The 20,123-nt window shown below is 48.0% G+C and overlaps 1 protein-coding gene across 1 annotated transcript in view; it reads left to right on the forward strand.

Moving 5' to 3' along the window:
- The first annotated feature begins 658 nt into the window (after nt 1–658).
- plekhm3 (pleckstrin homology domain containing, family M, member 3) overlaps nt 659–20,123 on the forward strand; it is a 34,670-nt gene continuing 15,205 nt past the window's right edge. The window contains exons 1-6 of the mRNA XM_077001467.1: nt 659–731; nt 1,977–2,087; nt 5,272–6,166; nt 9,994–10,956; nt 18,062–18,207; nt 18,768–18,961. Coding sequence (XP_076857582.1) covers nt 5,713–6,166; nt 9,994–10,956; nt 18,062–18,207; nt 18,768–18,961 — 1,757 coding nt within the window. The 5' untranslated portion in view covers nt 659–731; nt 1,977–2,087; nt 5,272–5,712. The remainder of the gene's footprint in view (nt 732–1,976; nt 2,088–5,271; nt 6,167–9,993; nt 10,957–18,061; nt 18,208–18,767; nt 18,962–20,123) is intronic.

Consider the following 20,123-nt stretch of genomic DNA (forward strand, 5'->3'; position numbering starts at 1 on the left):
TTATCCTGCAACAATAGCATAGAGAGGAACTTATTTGAGGCCATTAACAGGGCCCTCCACCTCCTCCATTAGAGGAGGGTTTTTCTAATGGGTCAAGACAATCAGCGCACAGAAAGGGGATGGGGGGATGTGGGGGGGGGGGGTTCCCAGGTTGAGGCGAGTCCCGGTCCCCGTCCCCGTCCCCGTCCCGGTCCCGGTCCCGGTCCCCGTTCCCATCATAATTACAGTATTCCTCCTTCTGTGGCTTGAAGGAGACTTGAATAATGTTTCTTTTTTCCATGAGGGACCTGGACAACGGTTAGTGGATAGATTCAAGTGTTGCTGCTTTTGGCCTATTAGCCAGCAACCTTACTTCCACTCTGATACATTATACCATGTATTTCCAGTCACAGACAAATGTTTGCAACTTAAATTGGTTCTGACCTAATGTAGCCAAACGTCTTTAAATAACTTACTACTGGCATAACAATAATTATCAGTGTTTGTGGTTAATCTGAAATATGAAACTTCTTTCCATTAACATTTGCTTTTTTGGCTTTAGTGAAAATCCTTTGATGGGAAGTTCTTTATTTAAATGTCACCTATTCCTCACTCTATATTCATATGCTGCTAGGTTAAATCTTTGTGTTATGAGTCTAGCGTGGGCGGAACTATTATAGGGGAGCTTAGGTTTCCGCCGGTAGACATTTGTGCTGTCGGAACAGTGTATGACAGTTTGTAAACAGATACAGGTGAGTCATTGTTTTACAATATCACACTGTGTAAATATTGAAAAGAATCAACTGTCTTCGTGCCACTTCCAGCACTGTGTAGATCTAGTGTGTTTAAATAAGACTGGAATGTGCTCTTTGGACATTATTCTCGTGAAAACGAAATGTCATCGTTCAAGGATGTAGCTACGTAACGACCAGCCAACCAGCTAGCTAGCATGCTAACTGTGTTTATACTGTTAGTTAGCTAGCTAGCATGCTAACTGTGTTTATACTGTCAGTTAGCTAGCTAGCATGCTAACTGGGTTTATACTGTTAGTTAGCTAGCTAGCATGCTAACTGGGTTTATACTGTTAGTTAGCTAGCTAGCATGCTAACTGTGTTTATACTGTCAGTTAGTTAGCTAGCATGCTAACTGGATTTATACTGTTAGTTAGTTAGCTAGCATGCTAACTGTGTTTATACTGTTAGTTAGCTAGCTAGCATGGTTTGCTCTGTCGGCTGTATATAAGTCATTAGGTTAGCGCATTAGCTAAACATCACATGAAGCTACCATGTCCATCTAGTTTAGATGTTAGCCACGTTAGCCGACTAGCTAGCTGGTTACTTCCTCTACGCAGTCTGTAGGGTGAAGGCTAGCTAGCTAAGTGCTTTAATGTTTGGCTTTCTGCTGTTTTGCTGTTATTATGAGTGTTTGGCTAGTTCACCAGCTGGTAGTTCACACGCTGTGGTTCACACAGACACACTGTGTGTTTGTCATAAACACAGTTTATTTGTCTAGTTACTAGTTACTGTGTGGGGTGACATGCTAGTTGAGCAAACGCCACTGGCTCTCTAAGCAGGAGGAAACCACCCAGTACTGCGTTAGAATAACTGTAATTGTGTCATGTCTAGTTACCCACCATAACAGTTAAATACACAATTATATTTTAAAAGATCTAGCTAACGTTTTAACAGCTGCTCTTGACAGAATATATGTTCTAAAGTAGCCAGTTTAAATGAAGAAATTACCTAGGAATACCCACGTACACGTCATACATTTCAGATTCATTTTTAGAGATTTTAAAAAATCTAATTCCAAGTGGGATTTTCATTCATCCCTGTCCTGGACTATAGGATGAACATTGAATATTTTTTGGGTTGTGGATACCACTCAACGTAGTGGCGAAACTGGCAGTGTAGTGGATGTTATCACAGTCCTGGAATAACTCAAAACTTTACTTAACAGTTTGTTTTATGTTTTGTTTTTTCTTCAAAAAAATTCAGCCGATTATGATGCTGTATCGATAAAGGCCAACTGACTCCAGTGATGCATGCTGTGGCTATCACATGTTGTGCATTGAAAAAGATGGGACACGGGCTAAATTCACACAGCAGGTAAAAGCCACCCAAATCCAACACCTCCCTCTACATGTGACGCACATTTGTCATTTGGTTGGCAGTGTGAGCAGCAAAAAAAAAACTACATTTGCAACCCGAAGTGACTTGTAACACTTCAATGTTTTTCCTTAATGTGACACAAGTCTGACTTTTTCAGACTTGTGACTCATGTATGAGTCTTTTCAAATCAGGTTTGTCTCACTTGTATGTGGTTCTAGATCAGCTTTGTGTACAACTGAGGACGTCAACACCAGTGATTACAGTAGCTGCGAAACGGCACAAGCTGCCCATCTGGCTCGATCGTGACCTAATCATGTCCAGCTCTGTCTGCCGTACTCCACATCACAATGCCACGCCAGCCATTTAGCTGGTTTTAATACCTTGCTTCTTCTCACAAATATGTTTTTTATTGTTTGTGATGTGAATCACTTTCATTAATTGGTGAGTTTTCATTGTTAGTGACGCAGGTGCAAAAAACACGTCAACATGTGCACCTGCTTGTCATTTAGGGAGACGGATGCCTTCATGATATAGATATAGATAGATATATATCTATATAGATATAGGTCATGCAATTATGAATGTGTACCTTCAAGATCTGAGCAAGAAAATTGGAATTGAGCAATGAGACTTGTAGCGTGAATTTGACATTGTCAGTTTGGATCACTTGTTGGAGAAGACAGGAGAACAGGCAGACAGGAGAACAGGCAGACAGGAGAACAGGCAGACAGGAGGACAGGCAGACAGGAGGACAGGCAGACAGGAGGACAGGCAGACAGGAGGACAGGCGGACAGGAGGACAGGCGGGCAGGAGAACAGGCGGACAGGAGGACAGGCAGACAGGAGGACAGGCAGACAGGAGGACAGGCAGACGGGTAGCGTTGGTTGTTTTCCACTGGCTGTTTCTCTCCTCCATTATTTCTGTTGCCATGCTGCACATACTGAATGTCAACAACAACACTAAGAGCAAAAGGCCACATGAATTCTGATCTAACGATTTGGGTCATGGTCATAGTGTATACACATCTGATCTAGGACCACGTATGAAAGTGTGATTTGACAATATCAGTTTATTTATTTATTTAGTTCTTTTGGACTGTTCTTGCTCTAATTCTGTTTTCACACTGTTTTTATTGCATGTTTATATACAACAAAATACTAACCTTGCTCATCAACATTAGTGTGCAACACAAAACAACATAAAACATGGTGGTATTGAACCCAACCAATTCATACAATGTAGCCTAATATAATATGAAATATGAAACCTGATTACTTAAAGCTAGTTTGTTCGGCAACTGTTTAAATGAAAGTTGAAGTCAGTCACTTCCAATTAGTATAAATTCTTTGCACTACATATGTAATTAATGTTGGTATAAGTTCTATGAAGTTGTTATTTGAGAGCTTGACCAAAAGTAAATTGAACTGTACTAGCCTAATTAGAAAATGATGAATTGATCAAATTAGTGAAATGGACACGATCCTAGTTTTCACGCCTGTCCCCCATGCAGTGTTCAGGGTGTGTGCTGTTTCTGGACGAGTAAATGCTGCTTGTGTAGCCTGTCGTTACAGTCTATCAGCACTGGCATCGTTTTGCTGAGTCACGACCCTAAGACCTGCTAGCCAGTTAGGACTGGATGAAGACAAAATTCTGTACAAAACATCTGTTATGGTTTCAAATTCATATGTGATCGTAGGTGAACTGAATCACATTCTTGTGATTCTTATTTTCCTATCGTAAATAACATCTCTGGACCGAGCTTATTAAGCAGCCTGTAAGGAGCCAAAAGCACTTAGGAGGCAGTATGCGTTCTGTTAGTTTAGTTTGCGCGTCAGAAGCAGAGAGACGTTCCCTGTGCCTCAGGTTGCTGTGTCAAAGTGGATTATCGGTGGGCCTGTGCGGCTCCGCTCGGTCCAGCTGGGTCCAGCTGGGTCCAGTTCGGTCCAGTTCGGTCCAGTTCGGTCCAGCTGGGTCCAGCTGGGTCCAGCTGGGTCCAGTTCGGTCCAGTTCGGTCCAGCTGGGTCCAGCTCGGTCCAGCTCGGTCCAGCTGGGTCCAGCTCGGTCCAGCTCGGTCCAGTTCGGTCCAGTTCGGTCCAGCTGGGTCCAGCTGGGTCCAGTTTGGTCCAGTTCGGTCCAGTTCGGTCCAGCTGGGTCCAGCTCGGTCCAGTTCGGTCCAGCTGGGTCCAGCTGGGTCCAGTTCGGTCCAGTTCGGTCCAGCTGGGTCCAGTTCGGTCCAGCTGGGTCCGGTGCTGGGCAGGGATGTGCTGTGGTTCTGTTTGCGTCATCTCTTCACTCCCAGGATGTGATTTGGTTCGGTGGTTGGCATCGGGGTTTCTTCTACAGTGTAACCTCATTGGCTGTGGGGGTTCGGTGACTGTGTGTTTCCCAGGTGGCCTGTGGCAGGAAGGGGTGTGTTCTCTCCTCGTGTTTTCAGGAACAATGTAGAAACCTCTGGACTACAGCGGTTTCCATAAGCTCACGCTTATCCATTAATCCACGTCGCGCGCGCACACACACACACACACACACCCTCAGTGATGCTGAGTTTGCTCATCTGGCATTGGCCAGAGGTGATGTAATGCCCTCTAAATAATGTACGGCCTTAAGACAAGTGAAAGACCCTTAGCCACAGAGTGGAGGCAGAGGAAACAGATGCCCGTGCAGGAGGGGGGTGGGGGGGTGGGTGTTGTTGCCGTGGCGAGACGGGGTAGGAAGCGGCATCGCATGAAAAGAAATGACTGCAAGAGATGCTCAGTGGAGTAACCAGAGAAGCTCACCTCTGCACAGTCCAGTCAGAAGAAGTAAACGCGATTCATCTCCACATCTAAACCCAAGTTCCTCAGGATGTGTCTCTACATCAGAGCTCGGGTACATGTTCTCCGTTGATTCAGGTAGTTAGTTGTCTAGATGGTGGTGCAAGGGACAACTGGAATAGGTCAAACAACTAAACCAGGACACGACTGAGGCTTGCTAGCAAAGCTGGGCTGTTGTTGTTGTTACCTGTTGATAGAAAACGTATATTCTGGGCATGAGAAACCTCTAGTTTGTTGCAGTGTCTGTAGTCATTTCTTGATAATGCCAAGGTCTTCATAAGTTACGCAAGTCATGTTCTGTTTTCATTCAACATGCCAGCTTCATTTGCAAGCAAATCTGACATGTTTTGGTCTCGCTTTCTTACAGGATGTTGATGCCTGGACCTTTGGCTCTGCCCACCACGTCTCATGTTCAGTCACTGAGATTGATGCCTGCTGATTTAATTGAATCTTTGATGTCCAGTAATCTTTGATGACGAAGCACTCTACGGGCTGAACAGTGCCGAGACTGTTGCGGGCTGCTAAACATTCTTAGCTCACTGGATTTTTTTGTTTTTTCTTGCTCAGTACAGACAGTGACTGGTGTCGCAGTAAGCCGCTCTCATCCACGCCCAGATTGACGGTGTTGTTTCACGGATCTCTTGTTTGTCCTGGAAGGGTTTCCAGCGTTCGAGGAGCCACAGGTTTTTCTCTTGGGCCCTGGACAGCAGATGTTACATCTGTGTTGTGTTGAGACGTCTGGATCCTCTATTTCCCCCGCACACGAGGAACCCGTCTGCTCCTCTCTGGTGTGCGTCCTGAGTAGGTGATGGAGGGCTTGGAGGTTGAGGACATCAGTCCGGCCCTCGAGGTCACGGAGGATTACCTGCACTGCCTGGATGGCGGGCCGGACGACCGTCAAGTGCGGCCACCCAAGTTGAAAGAGGTTTCTGCCCTGGACGAGCTGAGCTCCAGTGGAGTATGGGGACTCCTGGCTGGGGAGCAAGCGGAGATATCAGCCCACAACTTGGCCTGGGCGGAGCAGACCTCCTCCTTCAGCGTGCTGGGCTTGAGGAACGGGAAGAGGAACCGGGCCCGCTCCACCAACGACCTGGCAGCTCACACCAAGGAGAACAACTCCACCAGCACGACCAGCGGGGGCTTCAAGAAGGGCCACAACAGATCTCGCTCAGACGTCAACTACCGAACGCACATGGACAACGGCGTGCCGGCGGTGGACAAGAACATGCTCAAGAACATGGCGTTAAACGATCAGCGGGAAGGTGAGAGTTCGCTGTAAAACGACTGACCTGAGCGCACTCTTGCAGTTTTCTTGTTTCGTTTCATGGCACTGTAATGATTTGCTACCTGATATCTGCTCAGTGAGGGGATGATGACTGTTGGTTGGTGGTCTCCAACCTTGTTCTTCACCTTCTCCACCCCCTCCTGTCATCACCTCCTCCGTCACACCTGCGCTTTGTAATATTTGCAGTTCTGTTTACTGTCTCTCACCTGCTGCTTGCAACAGTTCGATTGTTTCCTTTTTTTACCACAGAATGAGAAATCGGGCACGGCGTGGCGTACGGGGGCTAAGCTGATTAGATTGGATTAGCGGTTTTCCCCATCGCGAGTGCCTGATTTTGCTCCGCGCGTGTTTGTTTGTTTGTCCCCGCGTTCATTTGTTTGGGCGAGCCGCAAATCTGAATTTGAAAGGGATCCTCGACAAAGAAGGTAATAGTGGGATAATGCAATTCTGTGGCAAAATAGGCACTGTGCTGTGAAAGAGTGAGTCCCAATTACCCCCGATATTAAGAGGATTACCATACGAGTGAAAAGGTATTAGTCAGCTCGCAGCAAGGCGGGACGGCGGCCCGAGCGCGGAGAATGCACGGACTCCTCTTTCACCATTACAGTTCCGGCCTGTGTTCATTAAGGTAATTGCACAGTATGGGGCGGTTCACTGCTGATGTAATCAGTGTCACCTTTCTTCAATGTATTGGGTTGGTTTAGTCCATTGCTCAGCCATTCAGACGAAACTGATTAAGTATAGCCATCAGATTAAAGACACACTCGCTTGGTTCGTGTCCTTACACCTGCGTGATAGCGCTCGTCACGTTTGCGTGTTAAATTTGCAGTAGTTTCGAGCTGTCGGGTGGGGGGTAGACAGAACACTGACGTGCTGGTAAGCTGCCCTGTCCTAGTGTCCCACACCGAGCAGCGCCAGGGCCTGGGGGACTTTAACAAATTTGCATAGGCTCCTTCAGATTCTAATGTTGATGGATCTGTTGATTACTGGGAAGGGGCGGAGCCTCGTCTTCTCTCTCCGCCCTTGTGCCATTTCGTTTTGTAACTGCTTCGTCGGAAAGACTCTGTTAAATGTAGTTTTTCAGTTCCCTTTTTTAAATGTCCGTATGGACTGCAATAGAACCTTCCAAATGTGAGGGGAAAAAAAATGCAAGCTATATGTTGCCTCCGTTTAAGTAAATATGTCCCCTAAGCTACAAGTGGTCATTACTAAAGCCCTCTTATTGGGACATTAAACATGTCAAACCCTATTATGACTGGCTTGGTTTAACTGGGACTTAATTCCCAGTTAAGTCTTCTATTTCAACTGGCTACAGAATTTAAAACCTACTTACTGGTACAGCCTTTACCCCCCAGTACAAAATCCCCAGAGGTTCCAAGCCAAAGTTTCAGACACCATTTATCATCACGGCACGTGACCTCTTACTTTGTTCGTTTGATTACAGCCTTTAGTGAGGATTGATATTTTAGTTTTTCAGGCCGTCTCCTGTGGCCGTGTTGGTGGTTGGTGGTTTTAACAGGAAGTCAGCTTTGATTGCTGGTTCCACTGCATGCAGTTAGGCTAGCTTGTGTGACACAAAGGATTGTATCAGGCAATCAGGCATACGGTGGCAGCGTAATTGAAAAAACACAAGAGTGCTAATTGTGATCTAGCAGCCCTGAAGCAGGACACCTTGTGTTTGACAGGAACACAATGGAACGTGCCTACTTATTTGCATGTTTATTGGTCGTTCAATGACGCCAGTTAATTATATGAACTCAATAACATCGTTATCAATCAGTGTTCATATGCTAAAATTAATGGTTGCTCCGATTCTGGTAATTCCAAGAACATGATGAAAATAAAGAGCCTGGTAGCCAAGAGTTCGTGCTCGCATTACCTGGTAAGCCCGTGAGCTCATTCACTGCATGCTTCAACAACTAAGAGTCATGTGATCTTGGCACATATTAACGGTCAGTCTCCGTGCGTGGCACTTTCTTAATATTCCGCACGTCAAGGTTTTGTCACTTGGTGACACTTTGTGGCACTTTGCTTTGCCGTCAGCTCAGCGCGGACTCGCTAATTGACTCGTGTCAGTACGCCTCACGTCTCCTCTAGCCTGAAATGAGCAGTGACCCCTTCCATGGCCGTGAACTTGAACTCCCCTTTGAAGCTCCGAGAGGGGGGGGTCAATTCACCATGGGGTCCCCCAGTGCCGAAGCACAGCGGGCCTCTTGCCTGGGCGCCCGACGTTGCCCCCCTCTACTAAAGCCACAGTTACCCCAGCTCACAGGTCTGTTTGGATGGGAGGGGCCGTTAAGTGGTCCGCGGGTATGGAAGGTGCACGTCTGGCTGTTTCGCCAGAGATAAGCCTTAACAACAACATTTGGGGAAATAGCTTTTAAATATCCTTCCATTTGACCTCTGTCTGATGCGAGTGTTCAGGAGTGTACAGCACCGGTTCCAAACACCCTTCCAGGCCCTTCGGCCCGAGAGGAAGCCCAGCGGTGCCCCATCCAAGGAAGTGTGCGGGCGAAGGGTGCCGTGGGCGGCGGGGGGAAGGGAGATAAAGCGGGATGTTTGAGAGAGGAGCGGGAGGCTTGAGGAAGGGCTGTGGGAGTGCCTCAGATTAGTGCTCGCGCCTGGCAGCTTTGTTTGCACAGTGGCCCTGCAAACAATGATATTTCTTCCTGCTGAGGTCACAGGCGACACTCGCGAGCGCGGCCGACGAGCCGATATCGTCTGGCCAAATATCGTCCGTCACCAGCCAGCGCGGGTGTCCGCGCGCCTCGCAGACGAATCGCTCGGTCGGAAGGCGCATCGCGGCCGACGTCCCCGTGGAGACCGGCATCAACGTGAAACCGGGTCTGGACCTGCTGCCTGGCCCGAACGCAGCCTCGTTTAGGCTGCTGTTGTGTTCAGCTGCACAGGAACCCTATTAGCCATGTTGGTGGAGGATGAGTGTTATCGATGACCACGATGATGTAGTTGTTGGGAAGGAAATCGGAGACTGTAATGCAGCACTCGCTGATCGGCTTGTGTCTTGCACCATCATGCAGTCTGTCGGAGTGACGGTCCATAATCATTCATTACAGTTTCCAGTTATATAATGTAGTCCATAGTGAATAATTAATAAATAAACTTATTTTCTCATTTTTGTCACTAGATTGCACTCGATTTTTTAATTAAAAATTTTGAATATCAGTTGTGATTCAGTTTTGCTTGTGGTGACCGGCGTCGGCCAGAGGAGGATGGGTTCCCCCCATGAGTCTTGGTTCCTCTCAAGGTTTCTTCCTCATGTTCTTAGGGAGTTTTTCCTTGCCACTGTTGCCCTTGGCTTGCTCACTTGCTCGGAATCGGACACGTGTAAAGCTGCTTTGTGACAACAACTGTTGTAAAAAGCGCTATATAAATAAAATTTGATTGATTGATTGATTGATTGATTGCTTCTGTCCATTTCATATGTGGCTTCCTCCTTGTTTTCGGTTGACAGTGGACTGACACAAAAATGGTCTTGAATATCAGTATTTTGTGAAGACATCTTATTGATGTTATAACTTTCTGCATTATATATATATATATATATATATATAGAATCTAATGTTCTAATCTAATGTATTGAGACAGCTTGGACCAACTTTAACTTGATATTTCCTGAACAAGACATGAAATGTGTACCACATACTCTCTCTTGCGTAAATTTCTCTCTTAAATCTCTCGCCCCAAACTTTCCTTTGGTCCTGTTTTTGTAGAACAGTAGTTCTGCTAATGAGAATGCTAATGCTTAGCATCCATGTTTTTAAATGTTTCTCTCTCTTTTCTCAGCCAATAAGGAGAGCAGCCCCAGCCTGGTGAAGCAGGGTCTTCTGGAGCAGAGGGAGGGTGTGTGGGGTCGCTGGTCCACCTGTCACGTGGAGCTCACGCCCTGCGAGCTTCGCCTCTACAGCCTGGACAGCAGCGGCAATCGGCAGCTGTGTGCCGCCCTGTCGCTGTCTCACTGCCAGGCGGTGGGCGTGGGGCCCCCCCAGGACGGCCGCGTGCTGCAGGCCCTCTTCTTCAACAGCACCCGCCTGCAGCTCCGCGCCCCCTGCCAGTGGGAGGCGCTAGAGTGGCGTCGTTTACTGTGGGAGCGCGTCCAGGCCGCACGCCCGGCCCACCAGCAGGGGGAGGAGCCACCGCCGGCCGACCCGGCCCACCCCGGAGAGCGCGGCCCGGACGGGGCTCCGCCCGCCTCCCCCCGTTCCCCGTCCCCGCGGCCCCGGCCCACGGCCCTGCCTCTGTTCACGCGGCGCTGCTCCGACGTGCTCAAGGCCGGCGTGCTGCACCAGCTCAGCGACCTCAACAACTGGAGCGCCTTCACCTTCGTGCTGGGCCGCACGCACCTGCGGGCCTTCCCCACGGAGGGGCGGGGGCCCGTCTCCGAGCCCGTCGCCCAGTACACGCTCGCCTCCTGCCTGGCGGTGCAGCGAGACGAGGCAGAGGGCGGCGGCCGCGCCCGCTTCCAGGCCGTCTTCCCCGACGAGGTGCTCCGCCTTCGCGCCGAAGGCGAACTCAAGGCCCAGGACTGGGTGGAGGCCCTGCGCACGGCCGTGGCCGCCCAGAGGCCGCCGACCGACGGCGGGCAGCCGCCGGGCCCTGGCGTGCTGCTGAGGAGCAGACCGGCCCGCGAGCGACGGCAGAGGGAGGCCCAGAGGACCAAACGTCAGTCCGTCACCACCAGCTTCCTCAGCATCCTCACCTGCTTGGCTGTGGAGAAAGGCCTGACCGCCCAGAGCTTCAGATGTGCAGGCGAGAACCTTCACTTCACTCGTTTTATCTGTTTGTTCATTTGCTTTTGGACTTCCCTGACAGGAGATCCGTTTATCTTGTTATCCATTTGATTCTGAGCGTCACTGTGTTGAGATGATCAGAAATGTCATTTGTACTTATTATTTGTAACGCTTTAAATGCTTGTGCTGACTAAGCTTTTTACCGTGGTGTTCTCCATAATCCTTGCCAGCTGATTCTACCATCACATTAATGAGGCAATAAGCAGGCGTGGAGCCCGTCACCCTGAAGTCAGTGTTAATTTTGACAGCAATTTTGGATTTAGTTTTAGTCTTAGTCTTTTGACTAAAATGTAATTTAGTTTTAGTCATAATTTAGTCATTGATTTGTTTTTAGTCTTAGTCTAGTTTTAGTCGACTAATTATCATTGGAATTTAGTCGAATAATATCAAAATAATTTAGTTGACTAAAATATAAATGGTGTAGTAGTCATTATATACACTTGCACAAAATGAAACATTTATTAACCAGTTACAGAATATTATTTTTTGTATGTGCAATATATACAAAAACAAATTTCCAAACAACTCTATTGACCTGAACTTATAGTTATTGAGCATAACAATAACAAAACATTGATGACCAGTAGGTCCGCTCTACCTGAAAACATATGGAGTTTATGAACAATGCATATTACATTCTATATAAAACTGGGCGCCGTAAAACAATGCCATAGCCCGCAGATGTCGTTTCATTTGTCGTATTTGTCCCGACATCATCATTCCTCATGGTTTACACAGCATCTTGTTTTTCTCAAAGTCAAAGGAGAAATGTGTCCATATATCGCCGCTCATCTTTCTCCCTGCTGACATTGTCGAGTTAACTTCGAGTTTAATTTCATGAGTGACCACAGTTCACGCGCTGGTTTTGTCCTAACGGGTTCTGCGCGATGTGAAGACGTTAGTTCTGATTGGATGGTTACCCGGTTTGTCCCGCCTCTCCGTGTACGCTAAAGTAGTTACGGTTGGATCTCTTCTTAACTTATCCCTACCTTTCACAAAACTAAATCAGGTCTGATTGAATGTCGTCGCTGGACAATATTTTCGTCTCGTTTTTATTCGTTGACGAAAATGTCCTTTAATTTCGTCATCGTTTTTATCCCTTCGTATAGTTTTAATTTAGTTATCGTCTCGTTTTCGTCATGAAAAAAGGTTCGTTGACGAAAACTATGACGAAAATTATTCGTCAACGAAATTAACACTGCCTGAAGTCTCTTTAAAAGGTCAACCTAGTATGAGTGTCGGCCATCTCCTCTACTCTTCAGTCTTCTGGAGCTGTTGGGACTGGTTTCATGACCTGTGAAGCCCTCTAGACATTTTCCATTGTTTCACCCAGTGAGATCATCAAGCCTCCCTTCCAGCCTCTGCTAACCAAGGCCGCAGCCACACAGAATCATCTTCTGTTGATGATTTCTGCACAAAGCCAGTGGTGCATCTTCAGCGCTGCTCTGTAATTTGCCAAATGGGCACTGCCCCCCCACCTCCATATGCTGTTTGTTTGTGTTTTGATTCATGACCACGTGGTGGTTCATAGTCATATGCCGTGTGTGGTGGCGCTGGCTAGCTTTGTTGCGGTGAGCTTCAGAAGGTCAGGTACACAGCAGGGAAGGTTTGGGGGAAGGTTTTTATTTTATTTTTCGAGCTTTGGATTTTCAAACAGACAAAATGTAGACGTTCGTTAATGCGTAGTTTTGAACCAGTAGGGGAATTTATCAAATGATATTTTCAGCAGATGATTGACTTCACGTCTTGACCCACAGCACCATCTGTCAACCGCGCTGAAATGTTCTCCGTCTTAAAGGGGTATGAATGAGCCGCTTTCTTCCTCCGTGGTTGTAACAACCGCTCCTTCATTGATGGGGACCTGAAAGCATAACTAGGCATGGACACCTGACAATAATTGGCCCCTCTTTTAGAATCGCAGGCCCCGGGATGCTCCGATCGGTTCCGCCTCTAATTGTTTGATTTTAGGGCTATGAAAGAGGGTTTTTTGTTTTGTTTTTGGTTTGTATTTTGTTTTGTTTGAATGAGAGCTGTCGGTATGGTTAAGAAGGACCAGCACAGCTGGATATGGCCGTGTTCTTCCACTAACACTCTGTCTTTCTCTTTCCCTCATTCATTCTCTCTTTTTCTTCTCCCACTCACTCGCATTCTGCTCCCATACTTGCATGTTCCTTTGTTCCTTTCTCTCCCTTCCTTTTCATTAGCCTTCTGCCTTTCTTTTCCTCCGCTGTTTAATCTCATTTGATGTCCTTTCGTCTCTCCTCTGCTCTTTTAAAGCTCCTGCACCGTCACTCTGCGTCCATATGGAATAGTTTTGGGGAACTTCGCTCTTGAGTATTTACTTTCAAATAAAAAAATGTAATTGAAGGATAATAATCCTTTATCTCTATTCTCTGTAAGAGCCATCTGGCAGTCTTATACGTCTGACACCTGGGCCTTAAATAGTTATTTAATGTGTAATATTAATGTATTGTTTAATAAACTGAGACACCAAGATGAGTTCTTGTAGTTGAAAGAGGGAAAAATAACTTGTCAGCTTTTCACTCACAAAAAGGTCTTGGAACCTACGGGTCTCTATGGAGAACAAAATCTATATACTGGACCCAGTGAACAGGGCTCCATACGTGTTCTTTCTTTACCTTCTCTTGAAGACCCCTCGCCAAAAAACATTTGTAATGTCTAGTTATCCCTTTCCTCTCTACCCCCACCTCTCCTTTATCATTCTGTCTCTCTCTCTCTCTCTCCCCACATGCTCTTCTTCTTTACCTTTATTTTATGCCCTTTCTCTTCCCTTTTTTCTCTCTTCCTCATGCTCTCTCTCTCTCTCTCTCTCTCTCTCTCTCTCTCTGTCTGTCTCTCTCTCTCTCTCTGTCTGTCTCTCTCTCTCTCTCTCTCTCTCTCTCTGTCTCTCTCTCTTTTAGGATGAGTTGGCTTCCTTTTGACTGCTTCTTCTTGTCACTCACTTTGGCTTTACTGAGGCAGTCAGGCGACAGGCTGTTGTATTACAGTTTAATCGCTTTTCCCTAAACAAATATCCCAGGCCTCCAAGTAGCTGTCAGAAGGATTAACGTGGGGGGGGGGGACTGGCTCTGGAGTGGGAGTGTGAGGGGGACGCTGCTATTTCAGGGTGGATATGAAGGACAATGGCCCCAGTGAGGCACTGAGGGAGGGATTGAAAGGTGGTGATGGTGTTTCCTTAATAGGAGGGGTCTCAAGATTTGTCTTATTACTGTTGCATTCTCTGTGCTGTCTCGGACTCTCTGATTGAGCACCCGCACCCCCGCCAACCCCACCGCCCCCCCACCCGTCTCTCTCTCCCCGGCTAACCCTGCTTGCCCCCAATTTGTTAGCACCCACAAAGGGTTGCGCTCCCCGTGCTGCTGTGGATGGGGGGGTCTGGAAGAGGGGCGGCCATCTTCACTTCAGTGGTGCAGAAACAATGGCTAAAATGCAACAAAAACAGAAAAAGGCTGAATGCTTGTCCTCCTCCGCCTTTGTGCTGGCGTAGCCCTGCAGTTAGGAAAAACCCACACACGTGATTCTTCATTCCACTCAGTCATATCTTTGGGCCCCTTTCCCAAGAAGTGGAAAATGCACACACTGTCCTTGTCCTGAGAAATGTTGGATGGGCTGTCTGTGTTCGTTCTCGGGTGTTTGCAGCTATTTTTGTAGGCGATTTAAAAAATGCACTCGGTACATTATTCAATTCATGCAGTTGTCATGCAAACTCGAGGTCTTGTTGTTTGGCTACTGTGCCGATGTGAATTCACACCACTACAGAAGCCTTTTTTGAAACTATTAACAATAAGCAATGTATTGGTAGCGTAACACATTTTCTAGACCAGTATAGCCAGTGTCACCTGGAGGGTTTTCAGGTTCAGTTTTCTCACTGTGCTGCTTCTTGTTGCTCATCTCACATCAAACCACTGCTGGCCGTGTTTGTTTAATGAGCAATCTTTATTTAAATTGTGTCGGTAGAATTATAGGACTTTGTGTTAGAGGCCACACGCCCCGTTCGTTTGAAGCACAACCGTCCCTCTCACCTCCACACACACACACACACACACACACACACACACACACACACACACACAGCCCTTTCTTGAGTCTTTCTGTGCCAACCTTTCACTCAGCCTTGAGGAGCACCTGGAGGAGTGGAACGCCGTAAGATCTGAGATGGTGGATGAGCGTACAGGGGGTTGTGCGCAGCGTGCGGTGTGCGTCGGGGTTTAGGGACGACACAACGATAACCAGAGCATCCGCCACACACACTCACCCACTTACACACACACACAGACGCGCACGCACACGCCTCCGCTTGGCCCATCGTGCAAATCTTTTTCTTTTTTTCCCCTTTCTTTTTTGAGTGGTCGTCCGCTCGAGCGAGGGACATCAAAGCAGCGGTCCTGTTGTCTTTTCTCTCATGGTGCAGTGAAGCACCATGAGACACTGCTCCCATGGAACTCTCCGGATGGTTGAAAGTGTCACGAGTGGGGAATCTCAATTGAGGGGAAACACAGAAGCTCCCTCTCCCTCTTCCCCGAGGACCACGCACCTCCTCAGGCCAGACGCGCCTGTTCCACCAGAGTCCATTGTACGGGAGGCACCTAGGAGTGCCCTTGATTCGCCCTTTTTTCTGACCAAATAGCCACTATTTTACCGACGTCGCCCGAAGGCCGGCGTATCCCTTTTACGGACAGGCCTGAAGTGAGCACATCAAACGCCTCGTGTGTTGGACAGTCTCTGCCTTTCCCACACTCACAGATTCACAGTTACCACCTTACTGGGCTCCCTTCTTTTGTGCTTGCTTGAGGAATCTCCGGGTCCGTTTTTGAAAATGACACTTTTTTTTTTTTTTTTAACACTCCCCACCCATATCGTCTTCAGCATAAATCACACATCTGCATAAACTGAAGGAGCACATTCCCTTTGCAAAGCTTGATTATGGTTGGTTGTGATTTTATATATGCAAATGAGCACGGGCCATGGGGCTACATATGCAAATACACATGGGGTTTTGCTATTGGTCGTGTCGCATACAAGCAACCAAGGCTGTGGTTTCTCAGTGGTCAGTTCCTTTCCCAGAAATGACACACATTCTGCCTGCTTTCACTCCTCGTGGAGTCCATCTCATGGCCTGTGAAGGGTGGATGTCTGAAGCTGGAACGTTTTCCTGGACAGTGTCTTCAGAGCCACACCTTCTGTAGAACATCTTCGTGGCGCATGACGGCATTCGTTCAAGATCACATTCAACATTGGAACGAACCGAGATGATGTTAATGAAGCCGACTCATTAACTGTGGATTTACCTGAAGTCCATAGTTCGTCAATATACGTGTTGACTCTGTTGAATCCTTTAAGCATTCTGACTCCATTTCGTGTTTCCACGCCTTTCTAAACCCGGGGCTCAAGTGAAACCTTTCATAATAATAGCTTCCCCAACAAGTGGATGTAAAGAGAGTGGTATACGATGTGCTATTTCTGGACAGGGCTGGTATTTGTGGGTTGGGCTGCACATGGACGCTGATTACAGGGCAGCCATGACACACGACACCCGCTGCGTGGTCCGTGGTTCAGCCGCTCCGCTGGGCTCCCATCAGGAGGGGGGGTGGGGGTGGTCACCATCGTTGCCTTTTTATAGTATGGGGTCCCTGCCCCTGCTAACCTCGGGTTTACATTGGCAGTGAAAAGCAGCGCATGATGTTAGCGTTCAGCCTCGGCTAGAACAACCCGTTACGTATCGGTTTGGAGACGGTCCGAATGGAAGCCCTTGCATCAGGAGCAGGGGGGGGGGGGGGGGGGGGGGGGGGCGGCTTGGGGGGGTAAGGATGTTTTGTTGAGCAGACTATTTTCGGGCAAGGTGCAGAGTATAGTGCAGTTTGGGTTTGTTTACAGTTGTGAATTAAAGACACAGGACTTTTGGGCCGATCTAGCTCCAGATGTGATGGTAAGAACTGCCAGGCACTTATCCGGTTAATCTAAGCATCTTTAAGCTCAGGGGGCTTAATTCGTCAGCTGAAGGTGGGCTTCTGAAAAGGCCGGTGAGTGCATCTTAATTTCAGCAATTGGCTTATCAAGGTGGAGGCGCAAACTATCGCTCCTCATTGATTAAGCGGAATTGATTACTGTGGGCTTTGATGTAAAATGAACGACAATCACGATGGAAGAACGTTTTCTTAATGAGTTTCTCCTCTTACACTGAAACGTGGCCCTTTTTCCTGTTGTGTGGTCTCCGCGTTCCTGCGTGCTAGCCACATCAAACACAGACCTCCAGCGTCTCCCAGCACCCACCGTAATCAGTGACATTGTCTTTGTGCTCGCTGGCTCCTTGCTTCTGCAGATCTGTGTTGTAGATACGGCCAAACCTCCCTGTGTGGAGGCTGGTGTTTTCCACCATGTTTTTATCCCTCTTATCTCCCATCTCCTCCCTCTCTCGTCCTTCGTCTGTGAAGTCGGGAGCCGACGCCACGCTCCACTGGGAATGGCGCGAGCCCGTGGCTGCTTGAATGCCCGGCCATCTCATCTTTTCTTTCCTTCTCCCTTTCTTCTGTGGCTCTGTCCCCAGCCTCAGTTCTCCACGATGGCTTGGATAAGGAACACCTGCCCAGCTCACAATCACCTGTTTTGGCTCCTGTGGGATGAGTTTTTTGGCTTGTAGGTCCCAAATGGTTGAGCGAAACACTGAGAAGAAAGGAGAGTGGGAGTCAAAGCAAAGTCTTTTTAGTTGATCTGGCTTTTATTGTATGGGACACGGACCTGTGTTGTGCTCGGGAGTTCCACTTTTGTTGTGACTGGACAAGCAGTTTGTGGGCTTGAAATAAAGGCAACACTTCCGAGAATGCTGATAACCTCCTTCTGATCAAGGTTCACATCATAAACTCAGACATATTTTTTGTCCCAACACTTAATCACTTAAAACCTTATATTACCACGCTTTTATTGATCGTGATAAACTTCAGAAATTTCATGTTCATTGGTAGACTTGGACATAACAACTAATTATCCAAGTTAGCTAAAACCCTAAGTGTTTTTTTTCTGTTTTTCTTTGTTTTCCCCTCCTGCAGGATGTCAAAGGCCAGTGGGTTTGTCCCGAGGAAAGGCCAAGGTGTGCTGCTACAGTGGATGGTACTATTGCCAAAGCTGCCATCAGGACAACCTCTTCCTCATTCCTGCCCGACTACTGCATAACTGGGACACAAACAAACACAAGGTGCACACACACGCCGCCTACCTGACACCCCCCGAGTAACATAATTGGTCAGATGCAATGATGCGTACTACAGCTGTGACTAAACCTCAGAGGCACACTTCCTGCCTGTGACCAGATTCTACTGAAAGGCTATTGGCCGTGTTCCATTTTGAGCGAGTGTGCGTGTGTTTGGGTGGGTGGGGGAAGGAAGCGGGGACCAAATGACTCCCGTTTGCACCATAATATATTAAATTTCCCCATAGTTGTGTGGTTGAGACATCAGGAACCACGGAGAAGTGCTGAGAAGATTATGGTCTAAAAACATCTGGCTGACAGGTTTTGCATACCTTGGAGGAAGCACGTGTAACCATCCTCCTCCCAGATTGCTGTTACAGTTGCATATTTTAGAAGGAATTTGAATTGGACGTGACTTAATTGGATAATATACATAAATGAATGAATAAACTCTTTAAAATACAAAAATACAGTCGGATTGTTTAACTTTGGACATGGAAAAATAATGCAGTGTATTTATTGTCTTGTTTTTTTTTTTGCGGATAACTCTCCCACTTTGGGCTCAGGTGTCCAAGCAGGCGAAGGAGTTTCTGGAGTTTGTGTACGAGGAGCCCCTGCTGGACGTGCAGCAGCTGAACCCGTGTCTGTACGAGCACTCGGAAGCCCTGGCCGCCGTGCTCCGTCTCCGCCAGCGGCTCCAGTCTCTCAGGGCTTATTTATTCAGCTGCCGCGCCGCCGTGGCCGAGGACCTGCGACGCCGGTGAGTGTCTGCGCAGAGGACAAACCCGCCATTTTGTGCGGGCGAACGGAACGAGATGGGTTGGCGTTCAGTAATTGACGAAAGATAAAAGGACCTAATGTTTAACCCTGTGGCCTGCCAGTGGTTTTCATGTCTCACCACGCTGGCATTTGCTACTGCAGTCCCAAAAACGGCTTCCGAGGGCGTTCCGGATTGGAAAGGGTACGCACGGAGTGACCACTAGTGGGCGCACTGCGGGTAACACGGGGAGTGGTGAACGGGCGAAGGAGAGAGTCGGGATTATTGAGTCTGCTCCTAAGTGGATTCCTCCGGCTCAGGTTGGGTGGAAATGTGAAGGAAGCGTGTTTATGCGAAGGGCTCCTCGCTAAAAGGCTTGTCTCCGTGACAAATACTCGGTGCCCTTCTCCGGGTCGTTCTCGTGTGTGGAGGCCGTGCCTCTGCACTTATCCCCTTATACATTCACTCGACGCGGGGCGAAAGCCTACACAGGTCTGATGACATATCACGCAGTGGAACAGGGCTGCTGGCGTATAGAACGGTCTCCTGCTACCCATATCAGCTGTGGCCAGAGGGCCTCCTCACAGTGGAATGGCTGTATGAGTGTGTGGATTGTTAGAAACAAGAAGTGGGGGTAAAATCAGTGCAACTGAGGACTCGTAAAACAGCTACAAGCAACAAAATGTCTTAGTATTCTTATATATTTAGTAGTTTTAGTATTTCGTAGTAAAGTGTGATTTATCATTTGTATTTTGCCATATAACCATGTGTTGGGTGAGTGATGTACCACAGGTCTGAAATTGCAAATCGTCTCCAAATGCAGTGACTACTCAGCTGCCGGTCGTGGCGTTGAGCACACACGTCCGCGCAAATCATTTGAATTATTGAGCGAGGCCGGTCCGTTTTCCTCTACGCTCTTTTGAACTCTATGGTGACCTAGGCCTCGGGTGCCTGTTTGAACTTCAGACGAGATGCTGAACAAAGGGGGGAGCTCGGGCTCGGAGTCAGTCGGAGGTCCACCTCTCCGGAGGTATCCCAGCTGCCCCGGCGCGCTGCGGCTTTATCTGGCCGGGGTGTTTACGGCCGCCGCCGGCGGTGACCCCTGGCGAGAGGCAGCGTCGACGTCCAGTGTTTACGGCCAGACTATGTGCCCACGGCGGCTAAT

The sequence above is a fragment of the Brachyhypopomus gauderio genome, chromosome 4, assembly GCF_052324685.1.
Source record: "Brachyhypopomus gauderio isolate BG-103 chromosome 4, BGAUD_0.2, whole genome shotgun sequence".
NCBI classification, from domain to species: domain Eukaryota; kingdom Metazoa; phylum Chordata; class Actinopteri; order Gymnotiformes; family Hypopomidae; genus Brachyhypopomus; species Brachyhypopomus gauderio.